Source organism: Notolepis coatsorum (genome assembly GCF_963971535.1).
Source record: "Notolepis coatsorum genome assembly, chromosome: 12".
In the NCBI taxonomy this organism is placed as follows: domain Eukaryota; kingdom Metazoa; phylum Chordata; class Actinopteri; order Aulopiformes; family Paralepididae; genus Notolepis; species Notolepis coatsorum.
In genome coordinates this window covers 29233166-29255096 of record NC_140176.1, presented here as the reverse complement: position 1 = coordinate 29255096, position 21931 = coordinate 29233166, and the positions used below count along the sequence as shown (strand labels likewise).

Here is a 21931-nt window from a genome sequence, read left to right as displayed (position 1 = left end):
TTTCTTATTATTTATTTTAATTTTACTTAATTTCTTTTTGTGTAGTTTTTTTCTGTCACATCTGTATTTATGTTTAATTATTTTAATTTATTATTTATGTGTATAATATGTATGTTTGTTGTCGCTCTCCTTGGGTGGGATGTGGTGGGGTTAGGGGATAGGAATGGGGAATGAAATGGGGAAAAAAAGTAAATTTGACTAGAAATATTGTTTAAAAAAAAAAGAACATGTGGCGTTTTCTAAAGTGCCACTCTGGAGGGCAGTTCATTCACTTCTGCTATTACTGCTCAGAACATTCCAAAGTCGTCGGCGACGACAGATCTGTTTGACCTCGTTGAACCATCCTGTTTGTCTGGTGCTGCTTTGGAGAGAGAGAGATGTTGTGTCTTGTCCCATTGGTGTATTTCCTCTTTCTCCACAGCACGGCGGAGCTCCAGACACTCAGGGCAGAACGTTCAGAGCAGCCGTGGAGCTCCTAAGATGATGACTGGTTTGGGGTCGGAGGTCATACCGACGGGCAGAGTACGAGGCGGTGCGAGTGGTTCAAGGTCCGAGGGTCAGGAAGCCAATGCCACTATAGCCCAACAGGCCACTGACGCAGGAGCTCAGCCCCACAGGAGCTCAGCACCACCGGACCTCAGCCCCACAGGAGCTCAGCCCCACAGTACCTCAGCACCACAGGAACTCAGCCCCACAGGAGCTCAGCCCCACAGTATCTCAGCACCTGTGCCTGACAGGAGCCGGGCTCGGTTGGTGCTGGTCTCCTCAGGATTGAGCTCAAATCAACAGGTGCTGAGTAAATGTGATTGAAAAAGTGCAGGTTCTTCTTGAGCACATTCATGGATCTGCTGACTAATTCCCTGTCTCGTCTGTATGGCCAGGTGGCGGTGAAGAGGTTTGCCAAGAGGGTCGGAGGTTGTGTGGCTTCGCAGGTGACAGCAGTCACCACCCATGTTGTCATGAAGACAGGTATGAGTCTGTGTGTGTGTGTGTGTACAGAGATGTCTTCCAAAATGTATGTGTGACAAATAAGTATATATATTACAAATTCCAGTCTTTTTAAAATGTTTACATTTTCAGATGTAATTTTCAAGTTCCCCTGCTGGGGATGGAACCCTAACCTTAACCCTAACTTTATGTCTTAACCATAACCGTTAGGTGAATGTTAAAATTAACCTTAAGAAAATGGGGAGAAAAAGTGGATAAAAAAAAAATATATATTCTATGTCTATTTTACCGTAACATCGTTTCTGTAACGATCACAGTTTTGTGTTTTACCGGACGTAAAACATGCTCGACAAACACGATCACAGTTTTGATCCTTGATGATTTTGTGAATGCACATATATACATGGTATCTAATAACGCCACTAATAACGCCACCAACGAGTTTACTCGTTTTTATGATTGTTATTTCCTTTATTCGCTATTGGCATTCATAATTCATCCAGAAAGGCTCCGGGAGCCAGCTGGACTCTGTCTGATATTGCAACACCTCAATACCGCCGCCTGGTGGATTTTGGGCGAGTTGCACTCCACTCTAAACCGGATGTGGCGCGCTGTGCATCGGGGGAAATGTTCCGGCAGAGCTATCTTGTTACGTGGATCCAGACAAAGATCGCTTTTGAGACGCAAGAATCAATATGCTTTCGGCGTTTATTGCGTCGTACAAACGGAAAATGGATCTAGCAGATCGAAATCAAATAATTGGAATTTTTTTTCTCCAGACTCATCGGCCACAGGTAAGAGGAATCTAACGTTAATTCCAGCTCGATTGTGCATTTATTTCATTGCAATCCATCTGATCAACGTATGATGTCGTACTAAAGAAAGCCGTTAATGACAATCAAGGAATCATAAACGACCCCCCCCCTTTCCTTCACGCATGATGGAGCATAATGTATAGCGATCATATGCATTTGAATTTTTTAATATAGCGTGTATAGGAACGAAACGCCAATCGATTATGTATAATATGCGTCGGGGCCTATAACTCGCGTTCTAGGAATTACTGCTCTACACTCTAAAAACATACTTATATTCACGACGGTACGGTGAATGGAAAAATATAACATTCCCACATCCGGAACAATAGATACCCGATGTTGAATGGGCCATAGTAATTTGAATATTTTTTTTTTATTAGAAGGATAAACCCCTTGAGATATGCTATCTCGTTTTCGAGGGGGTCCTGATGTCGATGTAATGTCGATATAGCTATAATATTTAAAAAGTTATAGCCCTGCAAAGAAGGTGAGCGACTCCATAGGGTTACAGCACTGGCAGAGAGTGGTATAAGATGGGCAAACTGCGTGGCAGAAAATGTGTTAAACAGTTCAGTACAAATTCTGACGGTGTACGACAGGGTCCAGGGTTCCGTTCCAATAAAGACGTCTCTAGTTAGATGTGTTCTCTGTCACCCACACAGATTCCTCCATGGATGCGCTTGTTGCTGTTGGTAATTATGTCTGAAGGATTCTAGTTTCATTTCAAGGCCTCCAGCCTCCAAAGCAGCACATTAGCACTCAGCGCTGCTGTTAAACAGAAGCCTATCTTTTAATGGCAGCTGTTTCCCTGGCAACCGGACAATGGGGGGGACTTTGAGAGAGGGGGGGGGTGTCCTTGGTCCTCTTGGGGGCTGTTAAAGGTCTGAGGATACAGAGGACATGTCTCACTGTTGTCGTTAGTCGGTAAGAGTCACCTGAACGCTGCAGCCAGCGGTGCGAGTCGTTCTGTAACGAGGTTCCAGAGGAGCAGCTGTAACGTCGTCTGGATTACTCTAAAGACTTTAGAACTGGAGTGAAAAGTTATGACGACTGTGAGGTAGAAAAGAAACCCAAGGCTGATGGACAGAGTTCACCATCCTGACGTCTCAGAGTCAGAAACGCCTTATCAGACATCAACAACTGACACGCATGGTCCAGACATTAGGAGCTCATACAGGCACAGGAGCCACTCTCCTACGCATGCATCTCTGTCCAAACTGGAAGTAAACTAGGCTACACTGGCACACCTACTTCCAGTGAATGATGCTAAGCTAGGCTAACGGTGCGGCTGTTCCCTAAGCCTAATGCATGCACAGAGAAGAAAGGGGTATGTATCTGCTTGTCTAACTCCAGGGTAGATGCAAATAAGCTAATTTCCCAAAAAGTTGGCGTGTTCCTTTAAAGCTCAAGTGCATGTTCATGAATCATCCACAGGTTCCACTGCTAAGATGTCCTTGCTGCATGTATACAAACATGTCGTCAGTTATTTTGTAAGCAAAGGCTCTATACTATATAGTATACTGCACCTTGTGTATACTGTTTACTTTTACAGTTCTAACAGTGTTTATTATTAACTCATTCAGCGCCAGCGTGTATCCCCATCCCTGCTGTCAATGGGCCATGCTTTAAAAGATAGGCATTTTCACGGTGCGTCACGATGTTTGCAGAGCTATATCTATATTATAGCTATGGAGACAATACTATGGCTCATTTGACAGTCACTATCTCTCGTCCAACATGTAAAAAATAGTAAATTTTTTCATGTATACGTTTGCGTATCCCGTGGTGAATATTGTATAGATTCAGAGTGATCCGGGCTAATTCCTGGAAGCTGAGTTATGGAGCACTATGTGCATTTTGCGAAAGTCGTTCGCGTTGCTCGCCTGGACACGATACTATTTCCAAATCAAAGGTATATAATAGGTATTATGTTTCATCATGAAGGCATCAAAGGGGGGGGGGGGGGGGGGGGGGTTCGTTTTGTGATGCTCTGATCGTCAGCAACGGCATACGTTTTGGAGTATGTGACATATGATCGTTGCGATCGATGTGAAATCATTATAGGATCAAAGTAGGATTGATGTCATATAGTCCATACCTTTGCTAGGAGGTATTCCAAAATGAATATTCCAATTATCTGATCGCGATTTCCAGTATTGATGTCCATCGGGTCCCTGACATGGGACAAACTATGCATCAAGTGTGCTGGACGTGTTCCACGTGGCTTGAATAAAGCCTTTCACTTGCCCAGGTACCATTTCTCCGCCCGGACCATATAAAATGTAACACACAGTGTGAAATAAGGTTTCAAAGGGTAGGCGATACTGCCACCTAGCAGGATTCGGCCGGCATTGTAATCTCGAGGTCTCAGAATGAGTCCCAATGATACACCGAGGTCCGTGAGACTGTATAGAATATTAAAAGCGAATCAAATAAAAAACTATGAAAACCCGACTTTTCTCTGGTTCTGGCGCTCAACCGCTGGTGAGATAACCCAACTTTTTTCATGATTGGCGCATAATGAGTTAATAGTCAGATAATTATAACAGTGTTTATTATTAATAGTCAGATAGTCCTAACAGTGTTTATTATTAACTCATTGAGAGCCACGCCCTTTCCCCATCTGCACTGGCTAGCGCCAGCTTTTCTTGACCATTTTCACGATATTTCACGATCTTTGTGGAGCTATTGCAGAGGTCAGCAACCTTTACTATCAAAAGAGCCACTTTTCCCCCGTCCCACAAAATAAAATGCTCAGGGAGCCGCACAACCTATTTACCCTTAAAATGAAGATAACAGTGTATAACGTTTTATATATCCCCAAGCATACCCCACATTTAGCTTAAAACGCCTGACAATTGCATACCCAAAGTAATTTGCTATTTATTATACTTTATACTTATAGCACAGTTTGTTGCATTAATGGGATTATAAAGCAACAAAAAGAAAAATGTTGACTTTTTATTGCTGTTTTTACCTGTTATAACAAAGGAAAACCTCAAACTCTTATGAAGAGGAGAAAAAATACTGGCTGTGTAGACCTATTTTTTAATAAAACACAGAAGAGGAGACAAAACACTGGTGTCTGTAGACCGACTTTGAAATAAAACCCTGAACTATTCAGGTATATTTGAGTCCTTCCCTTATTTGTGGAACATTTATCAAATAAAAAGTAGTCCACTTTGAAAAAAGACTACCACGTGTAGACCTAATTTGAAATAAAACACAGAAAATGAGAAAAAACACTGGCATCTGTAGACCTACTTTGAAATAAAACCCTGAACTATGCAGCTCTATTAGAGTCCTTCCCTTATTTGTGGAAAATCTATAAAATAAAAAGTAAATTTTTCGTTGTTCGCAAATTTCGCACCACATATCAGGCATACAGGTAAGCCTTTTGTTGACTAAATATCTTAGTTGATGAACTATTCTTTCATTTCAGTGTCACAGTATGACATCGATCTCCAAAATAAGAAAATGGGGGGGTTTGGTAAAATAGACATACTGTAGAATATACCTTACCTTAGCCAGAAGGTACTCCAAAAAGAATAATTCCAATGATCCCATCGGCGATCGCGATTACTTGTTTACGGTATATGTAATTACTCGTGTTTACAGGAAACTATAGGTTTTGAGGCGAGCAGATCTCCTAGCGATTGCTCTGCAAGAGCTCCTCCCCCTCAGAGTGAGTCTTGACAGAGATCAGTAGAGACGATGTCTGAACTGGACTATCAGAGTTCAAAAGGTAGGCGATACTGCCACCTGGTGAGATTCGATCGGCATTGCAATTCTAACATAGGCAAATGAGCGAGGGACACCTAGAATGATCCGGATGACCGCTTAGAATGGGGATCAAAGGAAAAAGATCAAAGGATCTAAAAACGCATTGTTACGTTTTTGGCGCTCAAGTATATATAATATATTATATATAGTAATATTACATGTTTGGCCGTCAAAGAGTTAAGAGTCAGACAGTCCTAACAGTGTTTATTATTAACACATCCACCGCCGGAAACGCTTTAAAACGTTATTGCCCGCCATGCTTTGACCTCCAGACCACGCTATACAGCGATATTGAGATCAATATTTCATTTTTTTGCCATGGCATTCATAATTCATATATACACCTCCCGCGCTGCAGCTGGACCCTACGGCTCAATACAACGACGGCTCAATACTGCTGCCTGGTGGATGGTCGGGCGAGTTACACTGGTAAACAGGATATGGCTGCTGTGCGTCGATTAAATTCATCCGGCCGTCAGATATTGTCGCAAGGCTCCCGACAGACACTATAGTACATATGGATAGCTTTATAAACTTAATAATCGATATGATTTCGGCGTTTATTGCGACATACAAACCAGAAATGGACCTAGGCGATCGACGTCCTATACCTGGGATCTTTCACAGCCAGTCTCATTGACGCACGGTAAGAGGACGCTGACGCTATTTTCGGCCCAATTGTTTATTAATTTCACTGCAAACCGATCTGATCAATATATCACCCATACTACATAAAGCATTTACTGACGATCACTGAATTATAAACGACCCCCCCCCCCCCCCCCATTTCATCCGCGCATTATGACTCATAACGTATAGGATCATATACAGTTGCATTTTTAATATAGCGTGTATCGGGAATAAACGGCAATTGATAATCTATATACCGGTATGCGTTTATGCCTATAACTCACGTTCTATGAATTACTGCAGAAAACGATAAAAACATACTTATATTCTAGAAGGTATTTTTGTAGGAATCTATGAATGAAAAAGTATAACGTTCCTACATCCTGAACGATAGATAATCGATGTTGAATGGGCCATAGTAATGTCAATTTAGCAATACAATTTAAAAAGTTATAGCCCTGCAAAGAAGGTGAACATCTCCATAGGCTTAGAGTGGTGGCAGTGAGCCTACATTGATGGATAGAACCAGTGGCAGGGAATGTCAGTGCTAACTGGTGAAAACTGTGTTTGTTCATGGGTTTGTTTATTTGTGTTGGTTCTTCTTCTCTCCCCTTCCCGTCTCACAGATGGAGAGCTGGTGTGTCAGCGCACCCTGAAGTACTTCCTGGGTATTGCAGGCAGGAAGTGGGTGGTGAGCTACCAATGTGAGTCCAGTTCGCGTGTATCACTTCCGCAACGGATTTAGACGGATTTCGGTTTCCGGGTTCGCCTGATTGGCCACTAAGCCCACGTGACCCTACGCTAGCACGCCCCCCTTACCCCGCTTACGCCTGAGAGTCACACACAGCTAGCGGCAGCCAGAGAGCCTTGCTACTACTAGCCGAGTGATGAATGAAGCTCTATCTGTTTCACCTAACAGCACTATTGCTCCGTGATCATAGCCATCCATCTCTAAAGCTAACCACTATTTGTAAAAGCCACAACCACGTTACCATATGTAATAATGTAAATCATTGTGTCGTTGTACATATTGTGTATACACCGTTAGAAGCTAACGTAGCTTAGCTTGGTAGCTATTGTTGTGCTAACGCCATACCACGACACCCAGCTTGTTAGCCAGCATGAATGCCCGAAGTGATACACGCGTCCAGTTCAGCTCATAATTGGCTGAGGGCTCCAGGCCAAAACACAGCGTACAAAACATTAGCAACTCTTACTCTTTTCACGGCAAAAGCAAAGGTATCTGACCGCAGGAGAGTCTGGAACACTGCCTATTCTGTCCTTCCTCACAATGTAAAGCCCCTCCAGATGTATTTAACCCTTTAAAATGTTCTATAACAAAATGTATAAATATGGTTCAATAAAGTACTGAGAATATCTTAGCATCTCTACACCTTTACCCTCATTGCGATGCAAGGAATATGAATATGACAACAAGCACCCACTGACATTTACCAGGAATTCTAAGTCGGCAGCTTATATTCTTTCAAGACATGTCAATATCTACTCAGCTTTCTGTGTAGCTGAAGATAAAGGTGTCAAATGACCACATGTTGGACCATGATAGGTTCAACCTATTAGTGACATCACACATGCAACTCGGATTTCAGTATAGTCAAAGTCACAGATAACAATCTGTATAGTCAAAGTCACAGATAACAATCTGTATAGTCAAAGTCACAGATAACAATCTGTATAGTCAAAGTCACAGATAACAATCTGTATAGTCAAAGTCACAGATAACAATCTGTATAGTCAAAGTCACAGATAACAATCTGTATAGTCAAAGACACAGATAACAATTTGACTTCACAGATAACAATCTGTATAGTCAAAGTCACAGATAACAATCTGTATAGTCAAAGTCACAGATAACAATCTGTATAGTCAAAGACACAAATAACAACCTGTATAGTAAAAGTCACAGATAACAATCTGTATAGTCAAAGACACAAATAACAATCTGTATAGTCGAAGTAAGAAAATAACACTTATCTGTTACTGTTACATATTAATGCTGTACAAACATCAGATTAGCATATTTACTCAGTAGCCTTGTTATATATATTCCATGTAATCACTGTTGCAGTGTATATTATTATTGCACTTTACTGTTACCTTGCAGCCTGGATGACGACCAACCACCTCAAACTGAACCTAAGCAAAACAGAATTGCTCCACCTGCCGGCCAAATCCTCCCCCCTGACCGACCTCTCCATCACAGTCGAGAATGCAGCTGTGACCGCGTCGCCGACCGCCAAGAACCTTGGTGTTGTCCTCGACGACCAGTTGAACTTCTCTGCTCACATCGCAGCGACAACCAGAACCTGCAGATTCCTCCTGAGCAACGTCAGAAGGATACGCCCCTTCCTGACAAAAGAAGCCACCCAACTCCTCGTCCAATCAACAGTCATCTCCCGCCTCGACTACTGCAACGCACTGCTAGCTGGCCTCCCGGCCACTGCCACCAAGCCTCTTCAACTCATTCAAAATGCAGCGGCCCGCCTGATCTCAAACCTACCGAAGTCAGCCCATGTCACCCCACTTCTTAGGGACCTGCACTGGCTCCCCATTGCTGCACGTATCCGCTTCAAGGCCCTCGACCTAGCATACCGTGCGGCAAAGGGAACCGCTCCCGCCTACCTCCGGTCAATGGTCTCTAACTACACACCCTCAAGACCCCTACGCTCTGCGTCTTCTGGCCGCCTCAGATCTACTCCTATCCAAGCTCCCGGAGGGTCATCAAAGAGAAGCCGCCTATTCTCAGTCCTTGCCCCACAATGGTGGAATTAACTACCCATCCCAGTTAGGACAGCCGAATCCCGTCCAATCTTTCGCCGTCGACTAAAGACTCACTTCTTCAACCATTATCTGAAATGATAAAAAAAAAAAAAAAAAAAATCTAACCCCGACTAACCTTAATGTCATGCACTTGTCCTAATAAACTAACCTACACTGTAACACGCAACACTTTGATGAACATTGTTACTCAGCTGATAGAGTTATACCCTTCTTGCTGTCTTGTCGCACAGAACTTGTAAGTCGCTTTGGATAAAAGCGTCAGCTAAATGACTAAATGTAAATGTAAATGTAAATGGTATAATCTAATGTAATCAAATCAATTGGGTGGAGGTTCTTCTAACATAACAGAACAGCAGTCTCGTTGCTGTGTTCTCGTTGCTGACAGTATGTTTGTTTTGTGTGGAGGGTTCTTCTAACAGAACAGCAGCCAGGCTTGTGTTCTCGTAGCTGACAGTATGTTTGTTGTGTTTCTCCTCAGGGATCAGTGAGTGCTTCCAACAAGACAACGTCTTAGATGAGGTACTTCCTTCCCTGTCTGACGTATTCCTGCTTCTGTTACTGTACATCTGTGTTGGTTTTAGTCCATTCCTCAATTAAAATTGCATCACAACCCCCCCCCCCACCCCACACACACACCATCTGATTTGCAGTGCTGCTTCTCATACATTATTTCTGATCCAGGATCAGTGATCCCTGCATCTTACCATCCGTGTTTTAATCTCTTGCCATCTTTACTGTTTAGCATGAAGTAATTTTTTATGAATGATATCGGAGTGATCCAGGTTAGGCCCTCCCCCTAAACCATTGTTTCTTAAAGGGGTAGTTGTGTATACTGCACCTTGTGTATACTGTTTACTTTTACTGTTACTTATAGTATATATTCAGATTCAGATTTTTTATAGCCTATATTTATTGTAACATATAATATAACCGATGTGGCATACAGACCTTCATCTGCAAGGTTTGTGATGGAACTCTGGCTCATTGAAACAATACTAGTGTTGTCATGTGAGGTTTGTGATGGAACTAGTGAGGTCAGACTAGTGATGTCATGTGATGGCAGACTAGTGATGTCATGTGAGGTCAGACTAGTGATGTCATGTCTCTTCCACCTGAGAGAGCTGCCTGAACTCTGAGGCCTTCAGCTATTGGTGTGTCGTTTATGTAACGGAACATAGAATGATGTCTAAATGGGATTATTTGACTGTGAAATGTAGTATAATGTTTGAACCTGTTCCCTCAGACGCCCTTCGAGGTGAGAGGAGATGTGGTGAATGGACCCAGTCATCAGGGGCCCTGGAGAGCCAGGACTACAGAGGAGAGTGATGTGAGTCATAGTATAACTACAGAGGAGAGTCATGTGACTCATATTATAACTACAGAGGAGAGTCATGTGACTCATATTATAACTACAGAGGAGAGTCATGTGACTCATAGTATAACTACAGAGGAGAGTGATGTGAGTCATAGTATAACTACAGAGGAGAGTGATGTGAGTCATAGTATAACTACAGAGGAGAGTGATGTGAGTCATAGTATAACTACAGAGGAGAGTGATGTGAGTCATAGTATAACTACAGAGGAGTCATGTGAGTCATAGTATAACTACAGAGGAGAGTGATGTGAGTCATAGTATAACTACAGAGGAGTCATGTGAGTCATAGTATAACTACAGAGGAGAGTCATGTGAGTCATAGTATAACTACAGAGGAGAGTGATGTGAGTCATAGTATAACTACAGAGGAGAGTGATGTGAGTCATAGTATAACTACAGAGGAGAGTGATGTGAGTCATATTATAACTACAGAGGAGAGTCATGTGACTCATAGTATAACTACAGAGGAGAGTCATGTGACTCATAGTATAACTACAGAGGAGAGTCATGTGACTCATAGTATAACTACAGAGGAGAGTCATGTGACTCATAGTATAGACCACCGCAACACGTCCGGGATTCTGAAATCGGGGAGGAGATAGCGGGGGAGCATATGAATGAATGTGGACGAGAGCCGTGATGTAAGTGGTTGCCGATACGGCTGTGGGGGTGCTAGAGACATGATCGAATAGACGTTTATGCGCCTCAATCTCCTGAACACGGCGTGACCCATTCCTAATCGATCAGAACTAAATCGGCAGAGAAAAAGCCCATTTTAAAGCACCTATTCCGCATGGACATGCGCACAGTGCCCATGGAGTCTAGACGACGCGAGATGACGCACGAATGAATGTGGACTGTTCCATCAGATGGTGGAGCTTCGGTGGCCAGTGTGAGTGGCTACAGACCGCTGCACTTAAATATAAACATTAGTCTACCTGGAGACTCAATGAGGTAATTCTAGATGTCGCCATAAGACGCGTCTGGCCATTTAGTGGGATAATTTTTTCATTATCCTGTTCGGCTGAAAGGACACTGGCCACCGAAGCTCGCCCCTCTGATGGAACAGTCCACATTCATTTGTGCGTCATCTCGCGTCGTCCAGACTCCATGGGCACTCTGCGCATGTCCATGCAGAATAGGTGCTTTAAAATGGGCTTTTTCTCTGCCAATTTAGTTCTGATCGATTAGGAATGGGTCACGCCGTGTTCAGGAGATTGAGGCGCATAAACGTCTATTCGATCATGTCTCTAGCACCCCCACAGCCGTATCGGCAACCACTTACATCACGGCTCTCGTCCACATTCATTCATATGCTCCCCCCGCAATCTCCTCCCCGATTTCAATGTAACGCGGAAGTGTAGTGGTCTATAACTACAGAGGAGAGTCATGTGACTCATATTATAACTACAGAGGAGAGTCATGTGACTCATAATAAGAGCCAGGACTACAGAGGAGATTATTGTCCATTTTATGATTATTTCATGTCTGCACTTTATGCATTGCTTACATTTTTCAATTATCTGCTCATTTTATGCCTATAACTATTTTATGTCCATTGTCTACATTACTGCTGTGAAATACTTTGGGCTGTAATTCTTGTATGAAAGGTGCTATACAAATAAAGTTTATTATTACAGTATTATTGTCCTTTTAATGGAACTACACAAGAGAGTAATGTGAGTCATCAGTACATTGTCCTTACAGTGGAACTAAGGACTATGTGTGTGTGTGTAACAGAATGACACAAAAAGACATGAACACACACACTCACTATAACAACTCTTTAGGGTTGCTGCTGTGATCTGAAATGTCCCATGACTAATAAACTCATGACAACACCGATGACACTGGTCTGGTCCTCTGAGCTCCTCTCCAGTCGATCTGCTGCAGGTTTAATACCAAATATTTCCAAATCCTCTGTCACCATTGTGTAACCTGTAGAGATATCTGCTGTAGAGATACGTGCTCTAGAGATGTCTGCTGTAGAGATATCTGCTGTAGAGATGTCTGCTGTAGAGATACCTGTTGTAGAGATGTCTGCTGTAGAGATACCTGCTGTAGAGATGTCTGCTGTAGAGATACCTGCTGTAGAGATGTCTGCTGTAGAGATACCTGCTGTAGAGATGTCTGCTGTAGAGATATATGCTGTAGAGATACCTGCTGTAGAGATATCTGCTCTAGAGATACCTGCTGTAGAGATACCTGCTGTAGAGATATCTGCTGTAGAGATGTCTGCTGTAGAGATGTCTGCTGTAGAGATATCTGCTGTAGAGATATCTGCTCTAGAGATACCTACTCTAGAGATGTCTGCTGTAGAGATATCTGCTATAGAGATATCTGCTCTAGAGATACCTACTCTAGAGATGTCTGCTGTAGATATACCTGCTGTAGAGATATCTGCTGTAGAGATACCTGCTGTAGAGATACCTGCTGTAGAGATATCTGCTGTAGAGATACCTGCTGTAGAGATAGCTGCTGTAGAGATACCTGCTGTAGAGATATCTGCTGTAGAGATATCTGCTCTAGAGATACCTGCTCTAGAGATACCTGCTGTAGAGATAGCTGCTGTAGAGATAGCTGCTGTAGAGATACCTGCTGTAGAGATACCTGCTGTAGAGATATCTGCTGTAGAGATAGCTGCTGTAGAGATAGCTGCTGTAGAGATATCTGCTGTAGAGATACCTGCTGTAGAGATAGCTGCTGTAGAGATACCTGCTGTAGAGATACCTGCTGTAGAGATATCTGCTTTGGTGTTGTTTTAATGTCCCGATCACGTTTTTTTGCTCCCGATCCGAATCCGATCATGTGATTTTGAGTATCTACCGATACCGATCTTTCCCGATCCGATCAATTTTTTTTTCTTTTTTTATTCAACAAACATGACCATGTTCACGTCTTAAACTCATACTGAGGCCTTAGTTTTGGTTTTAAATTGCATATCATCATTCATTTATTTATTGTCACACAGAGCAGAAGAATTTTGCCAAAACAAACCAATAGTATCCAGCTGCAGAACGGCAGACAAGCCACACTCTCAGACCCAAACGCATTTCCTTTGATTTAATTATACATCAAATGATTTATGTCAAGGATTGCAATGCCTCGCTTGAATGAAGTTAACTTTTCACCTGGATAATGTCAACATTCAGGGTGAATGTAATGTGAGAAATTGGGGTAAAAAAAAATATATATATATATATTTGGGTCTGAGATTGTGGCTGGTCTGCCGTTCTGCAGCTGGATACTATTGTTTTGTTTTGGCAAAATTCTTCTGCTCTGTGTGACAATAAATAAATGAATGATGATATGCAATTTAAAACCAAAACTAAGGCCTCAGTATGAGTTTAAGACGTGAACATGGTCATGTTTGTTGAATAAATAATTTTTTTGCCGATCCCGATCTTCGGAAAATCACGTGATCGGCCCTCCTCTGATGTAAACAAACTTAGTCTTCACTGGACTGGGGGGAATCTTCGTTATATCCTTCAGTTAAGTATCCATGTGTTGTGTTTTCCCTCCTAGCTACTCATGAAGGACTATACGGTCTGCTTCCACGGGCCGTTCACAGACATGACCACAGGTAAGCAAGAGTGACCTTGACACAACTAACAAGAACAGGGTTTTGAATTGTATTGGACAGCCTGTGTGTTTTTAGTTGCAAAGTCCATCCAAATCACAGTGATATTGTGATATATCACCTCTCCTATCTTTAAAGGACCATACTAGTATTTTTGACTCGTCATTCAAAGCTATCCGACTGTAAGCTAGTATAGCTTAGTACAACAGCCTAGCTGTTGGCCAAAAACACATCTGCTTCCATTCTACTGAATGCACAGAGAGGAAATTGGTATCTATTTTCTTGTCTGACTGGAGAAGACGGTGAGTGCATTCCCATTATGTCGGCATGTTCCTTTAACTATAAACATACACAACACTTTCCAGACTCCACCCCACCCTGGAGTGGAGGAGAGAAAAGAGGGAAAGAGAATGAAAGGAGCATATGAAGTGGTTTATGGAGGTGCTGAAGGACAGGAGGAGCAGATTAAGTGGTTTACGGCGGTGCTGAAGGACAGGAGGAGCTTGAAGTGTACCTTGTGTCTTTCTGAACAGCTGTCATGTTAAGTGTTTCCAGAGCAGCGTGGGCAGCCTGAGTCACCGCTGAGTCACGCTGATGCTCGGTCACTCCAGGCTTTCTGTGAGGGTCAATCTGGTGCCATGGAATTATTTTCAGAGAACAAGTGGTAGAAGAAGTACGGTTACCTGTTTTGTTTTAATGCAGAGTAGGGCTCCTCCAGTAGGGCTCCTCCAGTAGGGCTCCTCCAGTAGGGCTCCAGTAGAGCTTCTCCAGTAGGGCTCCAGTAGAGCTTCTCCAGTAGAGCTTCTCCAGTCAGGCTCCTCCAGTAGGGCTCCAGTAGAGCTCCAGTAGAGCTTCTCCAGTAGAGCTCCAGTAGAGCTCCAGTAGAGCTTCTCCAGTAGAGCTCCAGTAGGGCTTCTCCAGTCGGGCTCCTCCAGTAGGGCTCCAGTAGAGCTCCAGTAGAGCTTCTCCAGTAGAGCTTCTCCAGTAGCTTCTCCAGTAGGGCTTCTCCAGTAGGACTTCCCCAGTAGCTGCTCCAGTAGGGCTCTAGTAGCTGCTCCAGTAGGGCTCCAGTAGGGCTGCTCCAGTAGCTGCTCCAGTAGTGCTCCAGTAGGGCTCCAGTAGCTGATCCAGTAGCTGCTCCAGTAGGGCTCCAGTAGCTGCTCCAGTAGCTGCTCCAGTAGGGCTCCAGTAGCTGCTCCAGTAGCTGCTCCAGTAGCTGCTCCAGTAGGGCTCTAGTAGCTGCTCCAGTAGGGCTCCAGTAGCTGCTCCAGTAGGGCTCCAGTAGCTGCTCCAGTAGGGCTCCAGTAGTGCTCCAGTAGGGCTCTAGTAGCTGCTCCAGTAGGGCTCCAGTAGCTGCTCGAGTAGGGCTCCAGTAGCTGCTCCAGTAGCTGCTCCAGTAGGGCTCCAGTAGCTGCTCGAGTAGGGCTCCAGTAGCTGCTCCAGTAGGGCTCTAGTAGCTGCTCCAGTAGGGCTCCAGTAGCTGCTCCAGTAGGGCTCCAGTAGCTGCTCCAGTAGCTGCTCCAGTAGGGCTCCAGTAGCTGCTCGAGTAGGGCTCCAGTAGCTGCTCCAGTAGGGCTCCAGTAGCTGCTCCAGTAGCTGCTCCAGTAGCTGCTCCAGTAGGGCTCCAGTAGCTGCTCCAGTAGGGCTCCAGTAGAGCTGCTCCAGTAGCTGCTCCAGTAGCTGCTCCAGTAGGGCTCCAGTAGCTGCTCCAGTAGTGCTCCAGTAGCTGCTCCAGTAGGGCTCCAGTAGGGCTCCAGTAGCTGCTCCAGTAGCTGCTCCAGTAGGGCTGCTCCAGTAGCTGCTCCAGTAGCTGCTCCAGTAGCTGCTCCAGTAGGGCTCCAGTAGCTGCTCGAGTAGGGCTCCAGTAGCTGCTCCAGTAGGGCTCCAGTAGCTGCTCCAGTAGGGCTCCAGTAGGGCTCCAGTAGCTGCTCCAGTAGTGCTCCAGTAGCTGCTCCAGTAGGGCTCCAGTAGGGCTCCAGTAGCTGCTCCAGTAGCTGCTCCAGTAGCTGCTCCAGTAATAGAATAGCACTGCACAAGACCGTAGCAGACTACAAAGAGTGACACGTTCAGCCGAACGCACAATTGGAGGGGGGCTTCCCACCCTCCAGAACATTTACAACAAGCGGTGCAAGGGGAAGGCTAAGAGAATTATTAAGGACTCGAGCCACCCGAACAACTGCCTCTTTGAACTGCTGCGGTCAGGCAAGCGATACCGGAGTCTTAAGGCGAGCACAGAAAGACTCAGAAGAAGCTTCTATCCCCAGGCCATCAGGCTGCTAAACGAACAATAATCACTATGCAACAACCATCAAATGCACACAGCACACACACCCACACGCACACACACTCACTCAAACAAACAACACACTGCAGCACCCACTCTCCACACTTTAGATCACACAAACACACTTACACTTTATATTTATTGATAAAGGATTTGCACTACAACTCGTACACCTACTGTGAATTGTACCTAAATTGCACCTCGTCCCATTTCTCCATTTCTGCCTTGCACTATATAGTATTGTATATTAGTACACTGCACAGTATTGTATATTGTATGGTAACTACGTCTATTCTGCATCGAACATTGTACATATGTCTAAACTGAACACTGTGACCTCATTTTTTTTACTTCTAATTTTACTATGTTATTTTATTTCATACTTATCTTGTCTTGCACTGTCTCTGGAGCGCAACAGTAAGAAGCATTTTGTATAAAAGTATTCTGTACTTCTGTATGACAACTATTAAAGAAACTTGAAACTTGAGTAGGGCTCCAGTAGCTGCTCCAGTAGGGCTCCAGTAGCTGCTCCAGTAGCTGCTCCAGTAGCTGCTCCAGTAGGGCTCCAGTAGGGCTCCAGTAGCTGCTCCAGTAGCTGCTCCAGTAGCTGCTCCAGTAGGGCTCCAGTAGGGCTCCAGTAGCTGCTCCAGTAGCTGCTCCAGTAGCTGCTCCAGTAGCTGCTCCAGTAGGGCTCCAGTAGCTGCTCCAGTAGGGCTCCAGTAGCTGCTCCAGTAGGGCTCCAGTAGGGCTCCAGTAGTGCTCCAGTAGCTGCTCCACTGAGCTCCAGTAGGGCTCCAGTAGTGCTCCAGTAGCTGCTCCACTGAGCTCCAGTAGGGCTGCAGTAGTTATTATGATCATTATTTCTTTTATTCGCTATTTCCATTCATAATTCATCCTGCTGTGCTGTGGGAATGTGTGGCACTCTGTCTGAGATCGCAACGGTCCGATACCGCCACCTGGTGGTATGCAGCCGATGTTGCACTTACTTTCTGAAGGAAGCTTGACTTTGTGTGTCAGTGAATGTTTTCCGGGCGGAGTTATCTTGTAACGTGGATCAAGATACACACTCGATTGCATTGAATCGCCTTCGGGACGCCAGAATCATTATTCTTTTGGGGCTTATGGCGTGGGCCAAATGGACATACGATCTAGCAGATGGCAATCAAATAATTGGAATATTCTTTTTGGAGTCTCATCGGCCACAGATAAGAGCAATCTAACGTTAATTTCAGCTTGATTGTCCATTGCCATCAGAGCCATCGCGCTGATCAACGTATGCTGTTGTACTAACGAATGCCGTTATTGATGATCAATTAATCATAAACTACCCCCCCCCCCCCTTTCCTGCATGCATACATAATATACCGATCATATGCATTTTAATTTTTTTATTGTAGCGTGTATAGGGATGAAATGCCAATGGATTAAGTATAATATGCGTCGTAGCCTACCGGTATTACTAGCGTTCCAGGAATTATCCTAGACCACTCTAAAACTATACTTATATTCACCACGGTATAAAACGACAATGTATGGATGGAAAAAATATTCCTTTTCCACATCTTGAACGATAGATACCCAATGTCAAATGGGCCATAGTATTGCATATATAGCTATAATATTTAAATAGTTATAGCCCTGCAAACAAGGTGAGCGACTCCCACCGTTTACAGTGATGGCGTCAGCTGCTAAGGATGAGGCTATTGCGTGGCAGTCAATGTGTTAATAGCCGCATCAACCTTTTTCGCATGTGGGCTTCTGCTCCAGACTGGGGCACAGGAAGGGTGCACTGCATTTACAACACGAGACAAATTGAGCAACGCGGTGTGCGGCACAATAATGGTTTTTATCTGGATTCTCTTGTTTTCATGGTCGTGGGAAGAAGACATCGTAACTGAAACTGACTCTTGATTAATTACTCAGCCCTCAGTCAATGTTCCGGGTTAGAGAAGTAATCTAAGTCAATGCAGCCCCAGATTTGGCCTAAGTATGTGTCTGTGTGTGTGTGTGTGTGTGCGTGTGTGCGTGCGTGCACTGCTTCCAGATCAGTTGGAGTGGATGGTGCAGCTGTGTGGAGCCTCTGTAGTGAAGGATCCTCTTCTGTTGGACAGCAGCAAGGTAAGAACCTCGTGTCTCGTTCTCCACTTCTAAATAACACTGATGACCTCACCGGCGGCGTCTAGTCCTCCCCCAGTCAGGGTCTGTGATTAACACAAGGATTCATTGTCTCTGATAATAATAATAATAATAATAATAATAATAATAATAATAATAATAATAATAATAATAATAATAATAATAATAATACTTTATTTGTAGAGCACCTTTCATACAAGAATTGCAGCCCAAAGTGCTTCACAGCAGTCATGAAGACACAGAATAGACGGGCATAAAATGATCAGAGAATTGACATTAAAACCTCCCGAAAATGTTTTTATAGATTAGTCATTCAAATCTATAAAAAAAATTATTGTAATATTTATAATAATAACATGAAAAACACACGTTTGCCTTTCCACACATACTGATTATAATAGATTTCTGACATTAAAATATAAAAGACTATTAGCAGGTTTCTGGCGCCACTGGTCCCCATATTCAAACTCATTTACTCTCAATAACTTGTCAAACAAGAGTTTTTGGATGTGTGTGAGATTATTTGGTGAAGTGCCCCTTTAAGTGAAGGATCTGGCTTCTCTCTGCTAATATCCCTCTCCTCTGCAGAAGGCCCAGCAGTTGGTTATCACGCAGCCTGGATCAGAACCATCACAGTTCAGATACAGAGGTGAGTCCAGGGCCACATCATCCATTAGTCTGTCTGTTCGTTGTTTCCCATGCTCAATGAGTTATTTCCTGAAAAATTATGAGCACATCTCTGGTAAGTCCAAGATTTAAAGAGGAGCTTTTGTCTTATTGTCCGTGATGAACTGATTGAAAGAGGCGCTTTTGCTCTTTACCATAGTAATATAAACATAGATTCATCCTCCATGATGTCATGATGTTGTTACCATAGTAATATAAACATAGATTCATCCTTCATGATGTCATGCTGTTGTTACCATAGTACTAATATAAACATAGATTCATCCTCCATGATTTCATGATGTTGTTACCATAGTAATATAAACATTCATCCTCCATGATGTCATGATGTTGTTACCATAGTAATATAAACATTCATCCTCCATGATGTCATGGTGTTGTTACCATAGTAATATAAACATAGATTCATCCTCCATGATGTCATGATGTTGTTACCATAGTAATATAAACATAGATTCATCCTCCATGATGTCATGATGTTACCATAGTAATATGAATAGATGCATCCTCCATGATGGCATGATGTTGTTACCATAGTAATATGAACATAGATTCATCCTCCATGATGTTTTTACCATAGTAATATGAATAGATTCATCCTCCATGATGGCATGATGTTGTTATCATAGTAATATGAACATGGATTCATCCTCCATGATGTTGTTACCATAGTAATATAAACATAGACTCATCCTCCACAGCGCTCCAGAGACTAGCTACAGTCGTGAGCCGTGGTTGGCTGCTGGACACCGTGTCAACCTACACCCTCCGATGCCTCGGCAACTACACGCTGTAACCATGGCAACCTGCTGTGATGTCATGATTACTCCACTTGTTTCAGCCTCCCCCAGATCGCCCATATAATGAGTAAATGGGATATTACAAGTAATACCAAAGAAGCGGAACTCAAGATAACGTTGTGGCATCAGTCATCCAGGTTTTCTCAGAGGGGTATGAGCTGAACCACGGCTGTGAGACCGGATATGGTATTTCACTGGGACAGAACGCTGGACTAATCACAAAAATATCTGAATATGAATTTGCATAGGCCTATAAGTGATCACTGAGTTAATTTCCATCTCTCGTTTTTTTCATTTTATCTTGTAAATAAATTAAAAAAAAAAACATGTGATGTACATGAAAGTTATTCTTGTGGAAGACCTTGAATCCATTCAACTCATTTCACCCAGTAAGAATACATAATCAGGGTTCCCACGGACCTGGAAAACATGGAAAACATGGGATTCATGGGATTCATTTTCCAGGTATGGAAAGGCATGGAAACTGAGCAAAAGTGACCAATTACATGGAAATAGAAACAGTTGTCCTGGACATTTTTATTGGATGATGTGTAATAAAATTTAACTATTGAGCACAGAATTAACATGAGTTTATAAAAACCCTTTACACGTGAACAGCTTTTACTGTAGATAGAAATGGATGCTCCCATGTTGTAGAGCATGCTCTTGGCATCCTATATGGTATATTGGATGTTGGAATTTGATGCAGGCAGCTTGGTGAGCCAATGGAGCCTTGGCATCTACAGTGAAACTTGAGTGAAACTTCTTATGCAAGTTTATCCTCAAATGTAAGTAGCTGTGTTTTAACTGTGTGGTAAACCTGGGTTTATCAACGTTAGTTAGTAAGCAGTGCAATCTTGCTAACTAGCTAGCCAACGTTAGGTCTCATAACGAGCCAGTTAGCCAGTGCCAGGTACAGTAGCTAGCCAACGTTAGCTCTCATAACGAGCCAGTTAGCCAGCGCCAGGTACAGTAGCTAGCCAACGTTAGCTCTCATAACGAGCCAGTTAGCCAGCGCCAGGTACAGTAGCTACCAACGTTAGCTCTCATAACGAGGCAGTTAGCCAGCTCCAGGTACAGTAGCTAGCCAACGTTAGCTCTCATAACGAGCCAGTTAGCCAGCGCCAGGTACAGTAGCTAGCCAACGTTAGCTCTCATAACGAGCCAGTTAGCCAGCACCAGGTACAGTAGCTAGCCAACGTTAGCTCCAGGGGCGGGGCTAGGGGGTGGCTACTTGGGCTCAAGCCCCGAATGTTTTCTGAAAAGCCCCGGATCTATTACATTTTTTTTTTTTTTTTTTTTTTTTTTTTGACAATTCATCATTGTTACATGAAAATATGTTTGCACCAGATTTAGCAGAAGCTAATTTCCATCTGTGGTCTATCCAGCTGCTAACTGTATTTGAGTGAGTTAAGTCTTGGTGTCATGGTAGACTCAGACCTAAGCTTTAAATCACAATCAACAAGTTGACAAAAACTTAATTCTTCCACCTTAGAAACATAGCATTTATAAATCAAAATGACGCTGAAAACCAGATCCATGCCTTTATTTCAAGCCAACTCGACTACTGTAATGCACTCCTTACCGGCCTCCCGAAAAAATACGATGATAACTATTTTATTGCAATGCACTATTGCATTATTTTATTCTATTTTACTAACTATTTTATTGCACTGCACTATTTTACTTTGTATCAGTGAATCATAGACGCCTGGCCATAAGAGCATTCGGAGCATCTCTGCTCTCCCACTATTGAACTTGGGGGAGCAAAGGTATGCTCTTGCTCCACCACTTTTTGATCATATGAAAAATATGATATATCCCCCCCAATATATAAATCTAACCATAACTACGTTATGGTTAACTGAGTTTTATAGTGAAAAGAGCAGCTTTATTGGTCAAGATTGAAGGCTCTATATTGCAGGAAATTGCACGTACAGGTTAATTAAATTAAAAAAAAATCACCCCTTGCCTGCAAAAACAAAAAAAAAAATAGAAAAAAAAATTAAAAGGCGGGCACCTATCTGGGCTAAGCCCCGGATCTCCTATAATCCTAAATCCGCCCCTGGTTAGCTCTCATAACGATAA

General features: G+C 43.3%; 1 protein-coding gene across 2 annotated transcripts in view; it reads left to right on the top strand.

The window, feature by feature from the left end:
* LOC311238588 (uncharacterized protein) overlaps nt 1-20121 on the top strand; it is a 62436-nt gene extending 42315 nt beyond the window's left edge. Inside the window, exons 10-18 of one of the 2 annotated variants that reach the window (XM_084326697.1) lie at nt 422-789; nt 882-969; nt 6806-6883; nt 9460-9500; nt 10225-10308; nt 13882-13939; nt 18265-18338; nt 18945-19005; nt 19745-20121. In XM_084326697.1, coding sequence (XP_084182823.1) covers nt 422-789; nt 882-969; nt 6806-6883; nt 9460-9500; nt 10225-10308; nt 13882-13939; nt 18265-18338; nt 18945-19005; nt 19745-19839 — 947 coding nt within the window. In that variant the 3' untranslated portion in view covers nt 19840-20121. Of the gene's footprint in view, nt 1-421; nt 790-881; nt 970-6805; nt 6884-9459; nt 9501-10224; nt 10309-13881; nt 13940-18264; nt 18339-18944; nt 19006-19744 lie in introns of those variants that run through there. The other variant, XR_014620383.1, reaches the window with a different exon arrangement.
* The last annotated feature ends 1810 nt before the right edge of the window (nt 20122-21931 follow it).